At 34.4% G+C, this 13,742-nt stretch overlaps 1 protein-coding gene across 2 annotated transcripts in view; it reads left to right on the forward strand.

The window, feature by feature from the left end:
* Positions 1–13,742, forward strand: part of KIFAP3 (kinesin associated protein 3) — a 150,670-nt gene that overhangs the window by 41,723 nt on the left and 95,205 nt on the right. For both annotated transcript variants that reach the window (XM_045797754.2, XM_045797745.2), the window contains exon 9: positions 3,909–4,087. In XM_045797754.2, coding sequence (XP_045653710.1) covers positions 3,909–4,087 — 179 coding nt within the window. The remainder of the gene's footprint in view (positions 1–3,908; positions 4,088–13,742) is intronic.

The following is a 13,742-nucleotide window of genomic DNA, read 5'->3' on the forward strand; positions in this document are numbered from 1 at the left end:
ATTTAAGGATGACTTTTCTTTCTATATACCAAAGACATCTTTCCATTGTTGACTTGTTTGTATTGTTTTTACTGACAAGTCTTCTGTCATCCTTCTTTTTTTCTTTTTTTGTCTGAATAAAGTTTCCTTTTCTCTGCCTGTTTTCAGATTGTCTCTTTATCATCTGTTCTGACAAGTTTGATTATGATGTGCCTTGCTTTAGTTTTCTTCATGTTTCTTGTTCTTAGGTTCATTGTACTTATTAGGACCGCGGGTTTATAATATTTATCATATTTAGACAATTGGTTATTATTTCTTCAAGGACTTTAATTACAGGTATATTAGGCCACTTTAAGTTATTCCACAGTTCACTGATAATCTTTACATTTTTGCTGGGGTCTTTTTCCCATTTGTTTAATTTTGGAAATTTTCTGTAACCATGTCTTCAATTTCATTAGTCTTTTCTTCTCCAATCTCTAAACTGCTGTCAGTCCCATTTAGTATAATCCCATCTCACTCATTATAGTTTCCAGCGCTAGAAGTTAATTTTAATCTTTTTTATATCCCCCATGTCTCTACCCAAGTTTCAGAACATCTGGAAAACAGTTATGTCTGTTTTAATATTTCTATCTGAACATTCTATCCTTGGTGTCCATTTCAATTGGATGATTTTTATCTCCTTATACATCATATTTTCCTCCTTTTTTGAATGGCTGACTATTTTTGATTGAATGCCAGCAGTGTGAAATTTATATTGTTTGGTGTTAGTTATTTTTTTTATTCCTCAGAGTATTTTTGAACTTTCTTCTTGGACATAGTTAAATTACTTGGAAGCAGTTTGATTCTTTTGAATGTTTCTATTATGATTTGTTGGTGTGGACATAAGCACATATAGTCTAAAACTTATTATTTCCTACTTTCAGGACAAAACCCATCTGAGTACTCTACCTAATGCCCATGAATTATGAAGTTTCTAGTATGGCTAGTAGAAACAAGCATCATTTCCAGCCTTGTGTGTGTACTGTGTACTTTTTCTTCTAATTCTCTTATTTTGTTCTGTTTCCCACCTCAGATTCCTAACTAGCTAGTACTCTGCTCAATATACAAGGTAGTCCTCTGCAGAAGTTCAGAATTCTCTCTCTGTACAGCTTTCTCCTCGATGGCATTCTTTTCTGTGAAATCTAGCCACCTTGGCTTCCTTGGTATCTTGGTTCTCTCTCTCTTCAACTTCAATGATTCTTTGGGGTTCTGCCAGGATTTTCCCTCTGTGTCATGACCTGGAAACTCTCAAGGCAGTATTCTGGGGCAATCATAGGGCCATCTCATTTATTTCTTATCTGTTGGGTCCCTGTCCTTCATTATCTGATGTTCATTGTTGTGAAAATCTTTATTTTGTATATTTTAGTCTGGTTGTTGTCATTATTGTTGTTTCAGGTAAGTGTTTAAATCTGGTACCCATTACTCAGTTGTATTAATTTCCTAGGGCTGCCAAAACAAAGTACCACAAACTGGCTCATTTAATAAAACAATAGAAATTTATTCTCTCACAGTTCCTGGAGATTAGAAAGCCAAATTCACAGTGTTAGCAAGATCATTCTCCCCCTGAAGGCTCCAGAATCCTTCCTTTTCTCTTCCCAGCTTTTGGGGGCTTCTAGTAATCCTCGGTGTTTCTTGGCTTAAAGCTGCATCATTCCAGTCTCTCCCCCGTCTTCACATGGTCACCCTCCCACTGTATCCATGTCCTCTCCTATTCTTGTAAGGGCACAAGTCATTGGATTCAAGGTCTACCCTAATCTTTATGGCTCATCTTAACTAATTACCTCTGCAAAGAATCATTTCCAAATAGGGTCAAATTCTGAGGTTCTGTGAGACATGAATTTTGGGAGAACACTTTCAACCCATTATGTCCCGCTTGGTTGCAAGCAGAAGTCTACTATTTGCTTTTTCAATACAACTTTATTTTAAAAAATTTTCTATAAAAATTGATTCATTGAGTGCAAAAACACTTTAAATCAGAGAACATACAACACAAATTTTTAATTCCCAGTTTTTTAAGTATATTTTTTTGTTTCAAACAGAGAAACTAGCCTTTTGTTGACATGAATATTAGGGGAACAGATCTAAAATACAGCAAAGATTGTCAGCACATCCCACAGTATTTACAGGAACACCTGTCTGTGGAAACACAGCATGGAAAATGGCATCAGAACTATCCTGCAGCATGGAAAATAGGGCCAGAATGGTCCTGCAGAAACTTCCTAATGAAGACAGCCCAGTCACTTGATCTTATGGCTGCCACAGAGCCCCAGCCAGGGCTTCCTTCGCCGCTCCAGAGATGCTGTGCAGTGCTTGTGTGCAGCACTTGTGTGCAGCCAACATATAAGGTTGAAAAAGTCGAAGGTCCCTAGAACAGTCCAGGTCCTAGGGACACTCCCCTCCCTCCCAACTGAAAGAGACTTTAGATTTCAACACAACTTTAAAACCTTTCAATAGGGCCTTGCATGGAAAGTCAGCATGATGCAATAGTGTAAATATGTGAGCCTTGGATTCTGATGGGCTTGAATTTTAATTTTGCTCCATCACTTTTTTGCTGTGTTGGTAGGGCAAGTTATTTACCTTCTCTGAATCTGAGGTTGCTCATCTGTAAAATTTATAATAATTCTTTCCCCATAAAATTTTCTTATAAAGATAAAATGATTAACTCTTTATATATTAACTAGTACAGTGCCGGGCATACAGTAGCCTAATTAGTATGAATTGCCTTTACAGCTCAAATATTTGTTAAGTAAATTAAATATTTACAACTATTGCATATATTTCTTATATTCATTAAGGTGTAGAGATGGCTTATAAGAATACGTGAAATGAAATGCAAAAATAATGAGTAAACCAAGGCCATAGGATTGTGTTGATCATAATAGCCTACAGATTCTGACAGAAACCTTTCAGGTCTTCACTCTGAAGCTTCCTGTCAGTCAATGCAAGATGGAAAACATTATATGTTACAAATTCTCACTGTGAAAAGGGAAGAATCGTACGAGTTTCTTACGAGAACCTAAGCATTTTTATTATAGGTATCTAAAAGAAATTTTGCTTAGAATTAGTAGACAGTACCTTAACTTTGTCTAGTATAACGATTGCATTACTGAATTTAATATGGCATTTTCTGTAGTAATTATCAGAAAATCAGTTTGAATATGTAAAATAGGTCTTAGTATTAGCTCTAGCTATACTATACGTTTGGATTATAGTTCTTTTTGTTGTTAATATACAGTGTTATTTAGTTTCAGGTGTACAGTATAGTGATTTAACAGTTTCATACAATACCCTGTGCTCATCTCAGCAAGTGCACTCCTTAATTCCCATCACCTGTTTAACCTATCACCCACCAACCTCCCCTCCGGTAACCTTTAGTTTGTTCTTAGTTTATAGTTCTTTTTAACATAGCAGCTCCTAGTTATTGACGTTTTACCTTATTTTCTACACGTATAAAATTATTTTTCCCTGTCTGCTGTTTTATTAACATATACTTTTAATGCCATTTGCTTACTATTAAACTCTAAACTCCAAGAGGGTAAAAATCATGGTTAGTGTCCTTCTCAGCATCATAAGAAAATTATTTTATATATATATAGCTTTATATTATTATTTTTGTTTTATTATATTATTACTGTTTTATATTCTGTATTATTATATTATATATAATATATATAACAATATATTATTGTTTTATTTTATATAACATATATATATATTTCTCAGTAATAACAAACATTTCCTAATGAGCCAATTAATAAGTTAAATTTTTCAAAATAATGTATTATCTTCTTAGAACTACATCTGTTACTATGCTACTGAGTAGAAATGATTTATTAAATTGTTGATTCAATATGCCAGTCATTTAACACTCACCCATTTTACTCTTCTAGTTGCTCTTTATTTGCTTCTGAATCTTGCTGAAGATACACGTACAGAACTGAAGATGAGGAACAAGAACATAGTTCACATGCTGGTGAAGGCTCTTGATCGGGACAATTTTGAGCTACTTATTCTAGTTGTGTCATTCTTGAAGAAACTCAGCATTTTTATGGAGAATAAAAATGATATGGTAACTTACATTTAAATAGTCCATATTCACCATTTTCAAGTGAGATTATTTTGATAAAAAGTAAACATGTTATCCCCGTACTGGGATAATTCTGATTGAAAATTTTACAATAGCAGTAATTCACTTAAATGGCTTCATTAAGAAATATATTCTTTATTAGTTCATATTCCACTTAATTGAAATTATCTGGATAGAAATTTTTTCCTAACATATTACATAGGTTGAATCTTTCCATATTAAACGTAATATGTAGAAAGTAATTTATATTTAAGATTGTGCTTCAGAATCATCTGGCTTATTATTTTCCCTTATATTATCTTTTCTACATTTCTGATATTAGTATGTGGAATTACAGTCTAGCCAGGTCTCTCCTTTTTGACCTACCATTCCAACTGGTAGCCACAATCTGTTGATTCTGCTTCTTAAGTATCTCTTGAAACTATACCTTCTTTCTCTTCTCAGTGCAGTTGTATTAGTTCATGCCCTCTTTCTTTATACCCTCTTCATTTTCTTGTTTGAATTATTATAGTAAGTTCCTGTTTGCCATCTTATATTGTGATGACTTAAGACATGCAAGTTGATTATATAGTATTTCTTCTTCTAAAAAATATACACAATTCAGAAATAATGTAAAGATAGAATAAAATTATCTGCTTTTTTTTCATGACATTAAAGTCTAATGTAACAGTGTTGCATTAGATAGATCATATATTAACCATAATTTGATTTCAGATATTTAAGTTGTTCATAATTATAGCTATTATAAATAACACCTGAGTGAACACATTTGTACATACATCATTGTCTACATTTCTTTTTTTAAGATTTTATTTATTTGAGAGAGAGCACACTAGCAGGGGGTGGGGCGGGGCAAAGGGAGAGGGAGAAGCAGACTTCCCCCCCGCCCCCCCAGCTGAGCAGGGAGCCTGGGAACCTATCCCAGGACCCTGAGATCATGACCTGAGCCTAAGGCAAACACTTAACTGACTGAGCCACCCAGGTGCCCCTCATTGTCTATATTTCTGTCTATATTTGTCTATATTTCTAATTAATTTCTTAGATTCCTAGAAATAAAATTGTTAGATCATTGACCTTAACTACATTGAGGACCGTTTTAGAAGTATATACTAATACAAGTCATTATATGACTGTGTATTATTGTTGTAAGTGGATTCTCCTTCAGATACTCTAAATATACAGTATTTCTGCTTGCTCTTTTTTCTTCTTTTGAAGTTAAATGAACTAGGAAGTACCTTATGCTCATTGAATGACACAGCATACTTTTTGAAAATCTGGGACTCATTTATCAGATTTAGTAAGTGCCTTGAATTGTGATATTTGAAATAAATGAAATTTTATTTTAACCACAGATATTTAGTATCTGTCATTTTCATCATTGGTATATAATTATTGATGATCACTGTATGCCTGATATTGTTAGGATTGAATTTATTTAGATAATAAACATTTTTTGTTTTCACTGATCTTAAAGAAAAATATGATGAAATGGTGAGATATATATATATATATATATATATATATATATATATATATATACTCTTGAGTAGAGTGTAGCTAAATAATTGTTTCCCCTTGCTATAAGTTGAAGTATATTTTCTTCCATTTACATGTTTAGATTAAGTTCACTTTAGTAGGTTTGCAAAATTCAAATTGATTTGCCATCAGCATGTGTCTACTATGTTTTGCTTAGATTTGTATTTAGGAAGTAAACTTATGTGTTCATTCTATCAAAAATGATCTCAAAATTATTATTAAAAATCATTTTCTGATTAGATCATAGATTGGGAAGATACCATATAAATTGTCTCATCAAATCTAACTTTTTATTGAGGAAACAAAACAGAGGTTCAGGAAAGGTCATTCATCCAAGGTCATAAAAATGATGTGATTAGCCAGATTTTTACTATAGACAGTATGCATTACATCTTTTATTGTGGGAGAAATGCAGTTTATTTAAAGGCATTGTATAGAATCAGAATCTTCAGAGCTTGACTAGACCTTACATCCACATATAGATTTAGCTGATTTTGCAGATGAAGTAGGAGAAAATCAGAGAGGTTAAGTAATTTGCTCAAAGAAACATCTGCAGGTATTTGGCTTCCTACTCTTTCTCTCTGCTTCCAGAGGGGGAAAAAATTGTTTTTATGTTTTTTAAAAAGAACATTTTTAGCAAGATTAATAATAAGCAACTTTTAGATTTTGGCTTCCAGAAACACTGAAAAAGAATTACTTAAAGTCTGAAGTAAATTTGCTGATAGATTGTTGATAAACTGTCACTTTATATAAAACATTTAATAAAAGTACTAATTAACTATAAATTCCATTTTATAGACATAGAATCGAAAGGGCATTGCATGTTGAGACAATTACTAAATTTAGTTTTTGGGATTGAGCTTTTATCAATCAGAAACAGATGATTAGAAAGCTATGTCTAATGTTTAACCATCTGATTGGACTACATGGTACGTATTTCACGTTCCATTTTCTGCAATGGAAATACAAATTAATTTTTAAAAAACTCTCCAGTTACTTTATTATTAAGTTTGCTATAACAACCAGTGTGTACTCCTGGCTATTTCAAAAGAAAAATACTAACTTGATTTAATTAGTAACAGATGAGGCCTGTGGCAGTTTTATTTAGAAGGGGTGGAGAGGAGGAATGGTTGTTCTATTTGTGAGGTTGTGTTATTTGTCTAAGTAAAGTGTTCATTTTACTGTCGATGTGAACTGACACTGACCTTGCTTTTTAGAATTAATATATTTTAAAGGAAATTTAGTTCACTTAAAAAAGTCTTTCAATTAATGATTTAAATTGAGTTTGTATATATTTTGAATAGGTCTTTTATCAGTTATATATTTTGCAAGTATTTTCTCCTTTTCTGTGACTTTTCAAAAAGAAGGTTTTAATTGTTATGAAGTCCAGGATATCAAAAAAACATTTTTTTAATAGATTGCATTTTGATGTTGTATCTAAGAAATATTTGCCTAACTCAAGGTCAAACAAAGTTCATCCTATTTTCTCTGAGGCTTTGTAAGATATGTGTTACTGTTGTTTTTGTTTTGGTCTAGGATATTCATTTTTAGTTAATTTTGTATATGTTGCAAGGTATGGATCAAGATTCATGTTTTAAATGTAGATGTCCAATTGTTCCAGTGCCATTTGTTGAAAAAACTATCCTTTCTCCACTGAATTGCCTTTGCAATTGCTTTTGTACCTTTGTTGGAAATCAGTTGGCTATATATATGTGGTTTTATTTTTGGACCCTCTTCCTATTTCATTTATCTACCTATCTGTGCTTTCACTGGTAAATCTTTGTCTTGATTACTGTAGCTTTATAGTAAGTCTTGAAATCAGGTAGTATAAGGCCTCAAATGTTATTACTCTTTTTCAAATTTTTCTGGCTATTTCATATTCTTTACCTTTCTATATACATTTAGAATCAACTAGTCTATTTCCTAAAAAAAAAAAAAAAAATCCTGGAATCTTGACTGGGATTGCATTTAATCTATTGGCAGGATTCAATATATTAACCATACTGGATTTCCCCCCATGAACATGGTATAGTTCTCCATTTATTTAGATCTTTCTTGATTTCTTCCATCATTTTATGGTTTTAGCACATATATTTTGCACATATTTTGTTAGATTTATACCTGTTTTACTATTAGAAATTTTGGTTTTAAAAATAATCAGTTTCCTGTTGTTGATTAATGGCATACAGAGTTACAATTGATTTTTGTATATTTGTGTCCTTGCTGAATTCAGTTTTGTAATTGTAATGGCTTTTTGTAGATTCTCGGAGATTTTCTAAGTAGACAATTATGTTATCTATAAATAGAAAATTCTATTTCTTTCATTCTAATCTATATGCTTGCTTGCTCTTGCTTGCTCGCTTTCTCACTGCTTGCTTGCTTGCTTCCTTCCTCCCCTCCTTCCTCTCTTGCTTCCTTCTTTCTCTCTTTTTTTTTTCCTTATTGTACTAGCTAAGCCCTCTAATATGATGTTAAAAAGGAATGCTGCAAGTGGATACGTATCCGTCTTGTTACTGATCTTAGGAGGAAAGCAGTGTCTTTTACTATTACATACAGCGTTATGCAGATTTTTTGTAGATACTCCATCAATTTACATAAGTTCCAGTTTTAGTTTGCTGAAACTTTTTATCATGAATGGGTGTTGGATTTTGTTAAATCCCTTTTCTGCATCAGTTGAGATGATCACATTGTTTTTCTTCTTTAGACTGTTGAGATAGTGAATTGCACTGATTGACTTTGGATATTGAGCCAATCTTGCTTTCAGAGAATAAACACCACTTGAGTTGAGGATTTTTGTGTCTGTGTTCATGAGGGATTACTAGGTTATAGTTTTCTTATGATGTCTTGTCTGGTTTTGCTGTTAGAATAACTGTGTAACTGTGTCCTTATAGAAGGAGTTGGGTAGCATTCCCTTTTCAATTTTTCTGGATGGGTTTGTGTAGAATTTGTATTATTTCAATTTAAATATTTAACAAAATTCACCAGTAAGAAAGTCATCTGGGCCTGGAGTTATCTAATTTCTTTCTTACCTGTGAGACTATCATGTCATCTATTTCTTTTTGAGTGGTAGCTTTGCAGTTTTTTATCTTTCAAGGAATGTATCCATTTCATCTATGTTGTCAAATGTCTGGGCAAAAAAATTTTTGTACTTTTTCCTTCTTAGGTTTTTAAAGTCCAAAGGACTAAAGTGATTATTCCTCATTTCATTACTGATATTGGTAATTTGTTTCTTCTCTCTCTTTCCCTCTCTTTCTTTCCTTTTTTTTTTTTTGGTAGGTTAGTGGTTTATCAATATTACTGATATTTTCAAAGATCCAGCTTTTGGTTTCATTATTGATTTTTGGAGTATATTTTCACTGTCTTCAGAATTCTAGGTTGACATACTTTATAAATATCACTCCATTATTTTTTTCATAGTTTTTGACAAGAAGTGTAATGTATTTCTTATCTTTTGTGTTCTATATGTAATGAGTCTTTTATTTTCTACCTGCCTCCAGGATTTTATCTTTGCTTTTCAGCAGTTTGAACATATGTCTCACTAGGCATAAGTATGTGTTTGTGTGTGTTGTATTCTACTTGGGATTCCTTGAGCTTATATCCGTGGTTTGAGTCTTTCATTATTTTTGGAAAATCCTTAGCCATTATCTCTTCAAGTATTGCTTCTGTACCATTCTGCATCTCTTCTACTGGATTTCAGTTATGTGTGTTAATCCATTTGATATTGTCTCATGGCTCTTAGATACTGTATTGCTGTTTTATTCTTTTCATTTTTCTTCTTTTCTTATTTATTTAATTTTTGGGGGGTTCACTTTGGAAAATTTCTGTCGACCTACCTCTAGGCTTACTTATTCTGTCATTAGCTATATCAGGTCTGCTAATGAGCCCATGAAGGTTTTCTGTATCTCTGTATTGTGTGTGTGTGTGTGTGTGTGTGTGTGTGTGTGTGTGTGTGTGTGTATTTAACATTTCCATTTAATTTCTTTTAGTATCTTTCTCTCTGCAAATTCTCTGTTCATTAATTTTATGCATTTTTTCCAGTAGAGCCTTTAACATATTAATCACTTTAAATTATTACTAAATAGTAATTCTTTGATGTTATTTTAAATTCTCTGATAATTATACAGGTCATTTCTAAGTCTGGTTCTGTTAACTGCCTTCAGTAGGGTATTTTCTTGCTCTTCATGTATCATAATTTCTGATTGAAAGCTAGACACCCCATTAGATGAGTCGAGATTGAGATAAATACTATTTATGCCTGGAAGAGGTCAGACTTTATTTTCTAGGCTGTTAATGTGGGAGATAAGTCATTTTTGTCAGGAGTTGAGCTGTATTTGGTTACCCTCCCTGCATTATAAGCTCACACCCATGCATTACTTTGTCTTTGGTGTGCGGAGGGCTTTTCTCAGTGCTCATGTTCCACCCTCCACTTCAGGCTTTCCCAGAGTATCTGTGCTTCAAAGAGGACCTCTCACTTCATTTTAACCCTCTCCTAACAATGTACTGCTATTACTTGTTACTCAGCTTTTGCTCATCTGGTACCAGGGTCGGGGAGGGGGAAAGAAAGGAGACTTTTGTTGTTGTTCTAATTTAGCATTAGGTCAGTCTTAGCCTGGTCTTGTGTCCATAGTCACAGTTCTCAGCAGTGGGGCTGCCTAAGTCGTCCCGTCAACACCTCTCCTCCGGAGTTTTTTTCTGTTTCTTTCCCCCAGCTGCAGTGAGTCTTCACCTGTGTTTTGGATGTGACAGTGTTTAAGCTTATGTTAAGTCTTTTGTTTTTTAGGGGAACTGAGAGAGAAAGATCTGGACAGGGTTTTATGCCTTTTCCTCAGTGGCAGCAGTTCCCCTCCCCCAGGCCCACTCTACTAAGTTGGAAGTTTTCTTCTATCTCCTGTCCTCTGCCCAGTATTTCTTGTGACCTTCTGATAAGGTCCTTGGAAAAGACCTTGCCAAGTGGTTGCGAACTCCCTGAGCATCTGCAGCTTCACGTTCTGTAGTCAGGCTACTTCACACTTGACCTTTAACAATTTAATATTTTTCATGCAATCGTCTTTCCCAGTTCTGTGGCAACTCAGTTTTTCTCCAGGGCTCTGCCCTATATAAACCAGTGCTTGTGAGGACACCTGGGTGGCTCAGCTGGTTAAGGGTCTGCCTTTGGCTCAGGTCATGATCCCGTGGTCCTGGGATCGAGTCCCACATCAGGCTCCTTGCTCAGCTGGGAGTTGGCTTCTCCCTCTGCCCCTCCCCCCACTTGTACACTCTCTCTAACAAATAAATAAAATCTTAAAAGAAAAAAAATGCTCATGACCCTTACCTCCTTGAGAGTGCCTATTTTCCTTATATTTCAGCCCAGTTGATTTCCTTGCAACCTCAGCTCTCTGATGGTTATTTTTTAAGTTACAATTTTATATGTGGAATTTTCTCAGTTAGGGTGGAAACTACATCTTGTCCAGATTTTTACATCCTAAAAGTAAGTCTGAAGTTCTGCCTACTTTTCTTCTCTTTTTCTTTTTCAAATAAAGAAGAAGTATTTTTTATTCATCTTTATGTCTCCCACCCTGTCCAGCATAGGGCTAGACACATAGTTCAGCCTGTTTTTCTTCATCACTAATGCCTCTACCTGACTACTTCCATAGCATATTAATTAATCTCGCTATTTCTATTCTGGCCTCCTTCCAATACATTCTCCACTTTGTAGTCAGAAGGATAATTTTTAAAGATAATTTTTAAAGAGTTCCTTGAATGCTGAATTTTCCATGTCACCTTTGCACATGCTATTTTTTTCATCTAGGCCACTCTTTCCTCTACCTCTTCAGTTAACATTAGATAACTTCTGTTCATCCAGGAGGTTATTTTTCCTCAGAGAAGCCTTCTTTGACAACTCTTCACACTGAGATTATAACAGATCCACTCATATTTTTTCATGGTACTGTTTTATTCTCTTATAATTAAGTAACTGTAGAATTATTTATTTACTGTATTTCACTCCTTCTAGAATATAAGCTCCATGAAGGCAGGAATCATTTCCTCCTTGTTCACTAATATGTATTAAGGGCTTAATTTAAAAAATATTTGTTGAATAAATAAATAGACCTAGAAAAGATGTTATTCATGGTAAACAATGAAGCTAGTGATAGAATTACAGTTTTGTATAAATTTAACAAATCTTTGTCACTGGCCCTCTGTGGAAGTCATACGAAGTTAACAAATGACTGATCGCCCCAGCCTACTTAGAAGATTAAACTAGGAGAAAGGGAGAACCAAAATTAGAGAGTCTTTGGAGATGGATTTGTACTTTTTAATGAAGAGCTCTAGATGTGATTACAGTATGACTGTGAAGTGAAGATAGAGGTTTGAAGGAAAAATCATTATTGGTTTGTCAATGTAGTTTGAAAAAAAAAAAATCAATGTTCACTCCTTAGCATGGAATGAGAGGAAAAGGTATGTTGAGGACTCAATTAGCAATGTGATTTTTATGAGGTCAATGAAAGACTGCAATTAAGATATGCAAGGGTGGGGACGCCTGGGTGGTGCATTCGGTTAAGTGCCCAACTCTTGGTTTCAGCTCAGGTCATGATCTCAGGGTCGTGAAATCAAGCCCCATGTCAGGCTCCTCACTCAGCATGGAGCCTGCTTGAGATTCTCTCTGCCTCTCCATCCACCCTTCCTGCTAATGCGCTCTCCCCCTCTCTCACTAAAATAAGTAAATCTAAAAAAAAAAGAAAAGACGACAAGGGTGGTATAAATAAATCACTTTAGACCTCCAATGCAAGAAAAAGTGTAGCAAGATTATTCATAAGTCTTTTGGTAATTATCAAAGAAACATGTATAGGTATTAAGAATTTCTCTCCTTTTTAGCCATTGCTTTGTAACAAAGATGTAAGATATTTTTATAACCAACTTGTTCTGATTAGGCTTAGATTACCAAATAAGTTCTGTCCTCTGTGAGTTCTCACTCTAAAACAAGCTCTCTTCAGATGATTTTATAATCGTCTAGAGTAAGGGGCCAACAAACTTTTTCTGTAAATGGCCAGAATTACTAACTTCTGCTATTGTAGCACGATAGCAGCTATAGTCTATAAACAAATGAGTGAGTGTCCTCCAATGGAACTTTATTTATGGAAACTGAAATTTAAATTTCAAAAATTTTCATGTGTCATGACATAGTATTCATTTGATTTATTTTTCAACCATTTAAAAATGTAAAAGTCGAAACCATTTTTAGCTCTCGGATTGTGTGAAAACAGATGGTGGGCCAGATTAGACCCACTAGCCATAGTTTGTTGACCCCTGTCCTAGAATTTCAGCTGTTATTCATAGACCAGATTCTCTCCTGAGTTTTATAAGATTTTCAAATATCCACTGAATATCAGGTCAAATTAAATATGACAAAAATAATTTTTTGTCCTGTTTGTCCTACACCTGCTTTTCAGTTTATAGATCTTAGTTAATGAATTTACATCCACCTTATTGACTGCAGAAAGGGCTTGGGACAGCTCTCCTTAAATAGGCCTTCTCACAAAGCTGACTCTTGGCTGGCATCTGGGAACTTGGATTTCAGAAGTGTTCCCATATTCCCTAACTGATAAGGGTATTTTACTGCGCCTAAATGGTTTGCACAAGCAATGTAGTTTTTGCTAAACACCTACTTGCTTTCTGGGAGTCCAGAATTTTAGTTTGTGCTGGCAGAGGGTTCCTATGTGACTAGCCCCCAATAAAAACCTTGAGCACTGAGTCTCAGCCTCGATTCAGTGCTGAAGCACATCCTGTGTGACCATGGGGAGAGGATTCTAGGAAGCTTACCCCCCTGGACTTTGCCTCCCTGTGCCTTTTCCCTTTTCTGATTTTGCTCTGCATCCTTTCATTATAATAAATCTCAGTTATGAAGATGACTACATGCTGAGTCCTATGAGTCTTATAGCAAGTTACTGAACCTTGGGGTAGTCTTGGGGACCCCAACACATTGACTAAGCCAAAAACCCAAAAGCCATCTTTAGTGCTTTTGCTCACTTCTCATTCAGATTCTCTAACCATATCTCCTTAACATCTCTCAGATTATTTCCTCTTCAACCTCTTTGTCCTTTTTTTGATTCAGACCCTAATC

Source organism: Ursus americanus, chromosome 2 (genome assembly GCF_024610735.1).
Source record: "Ursus americanus isolate L20-20 chromosome 2, mUrsAme1.1.p, whole genome shotgun sequence".
In the NCBI taxonomy this organism is placed as follows: Eukaryota; Metazoa; Chordata; class Mammalia; order Carnivora; family Ursidae; genus Ursus; species Ursus americanus.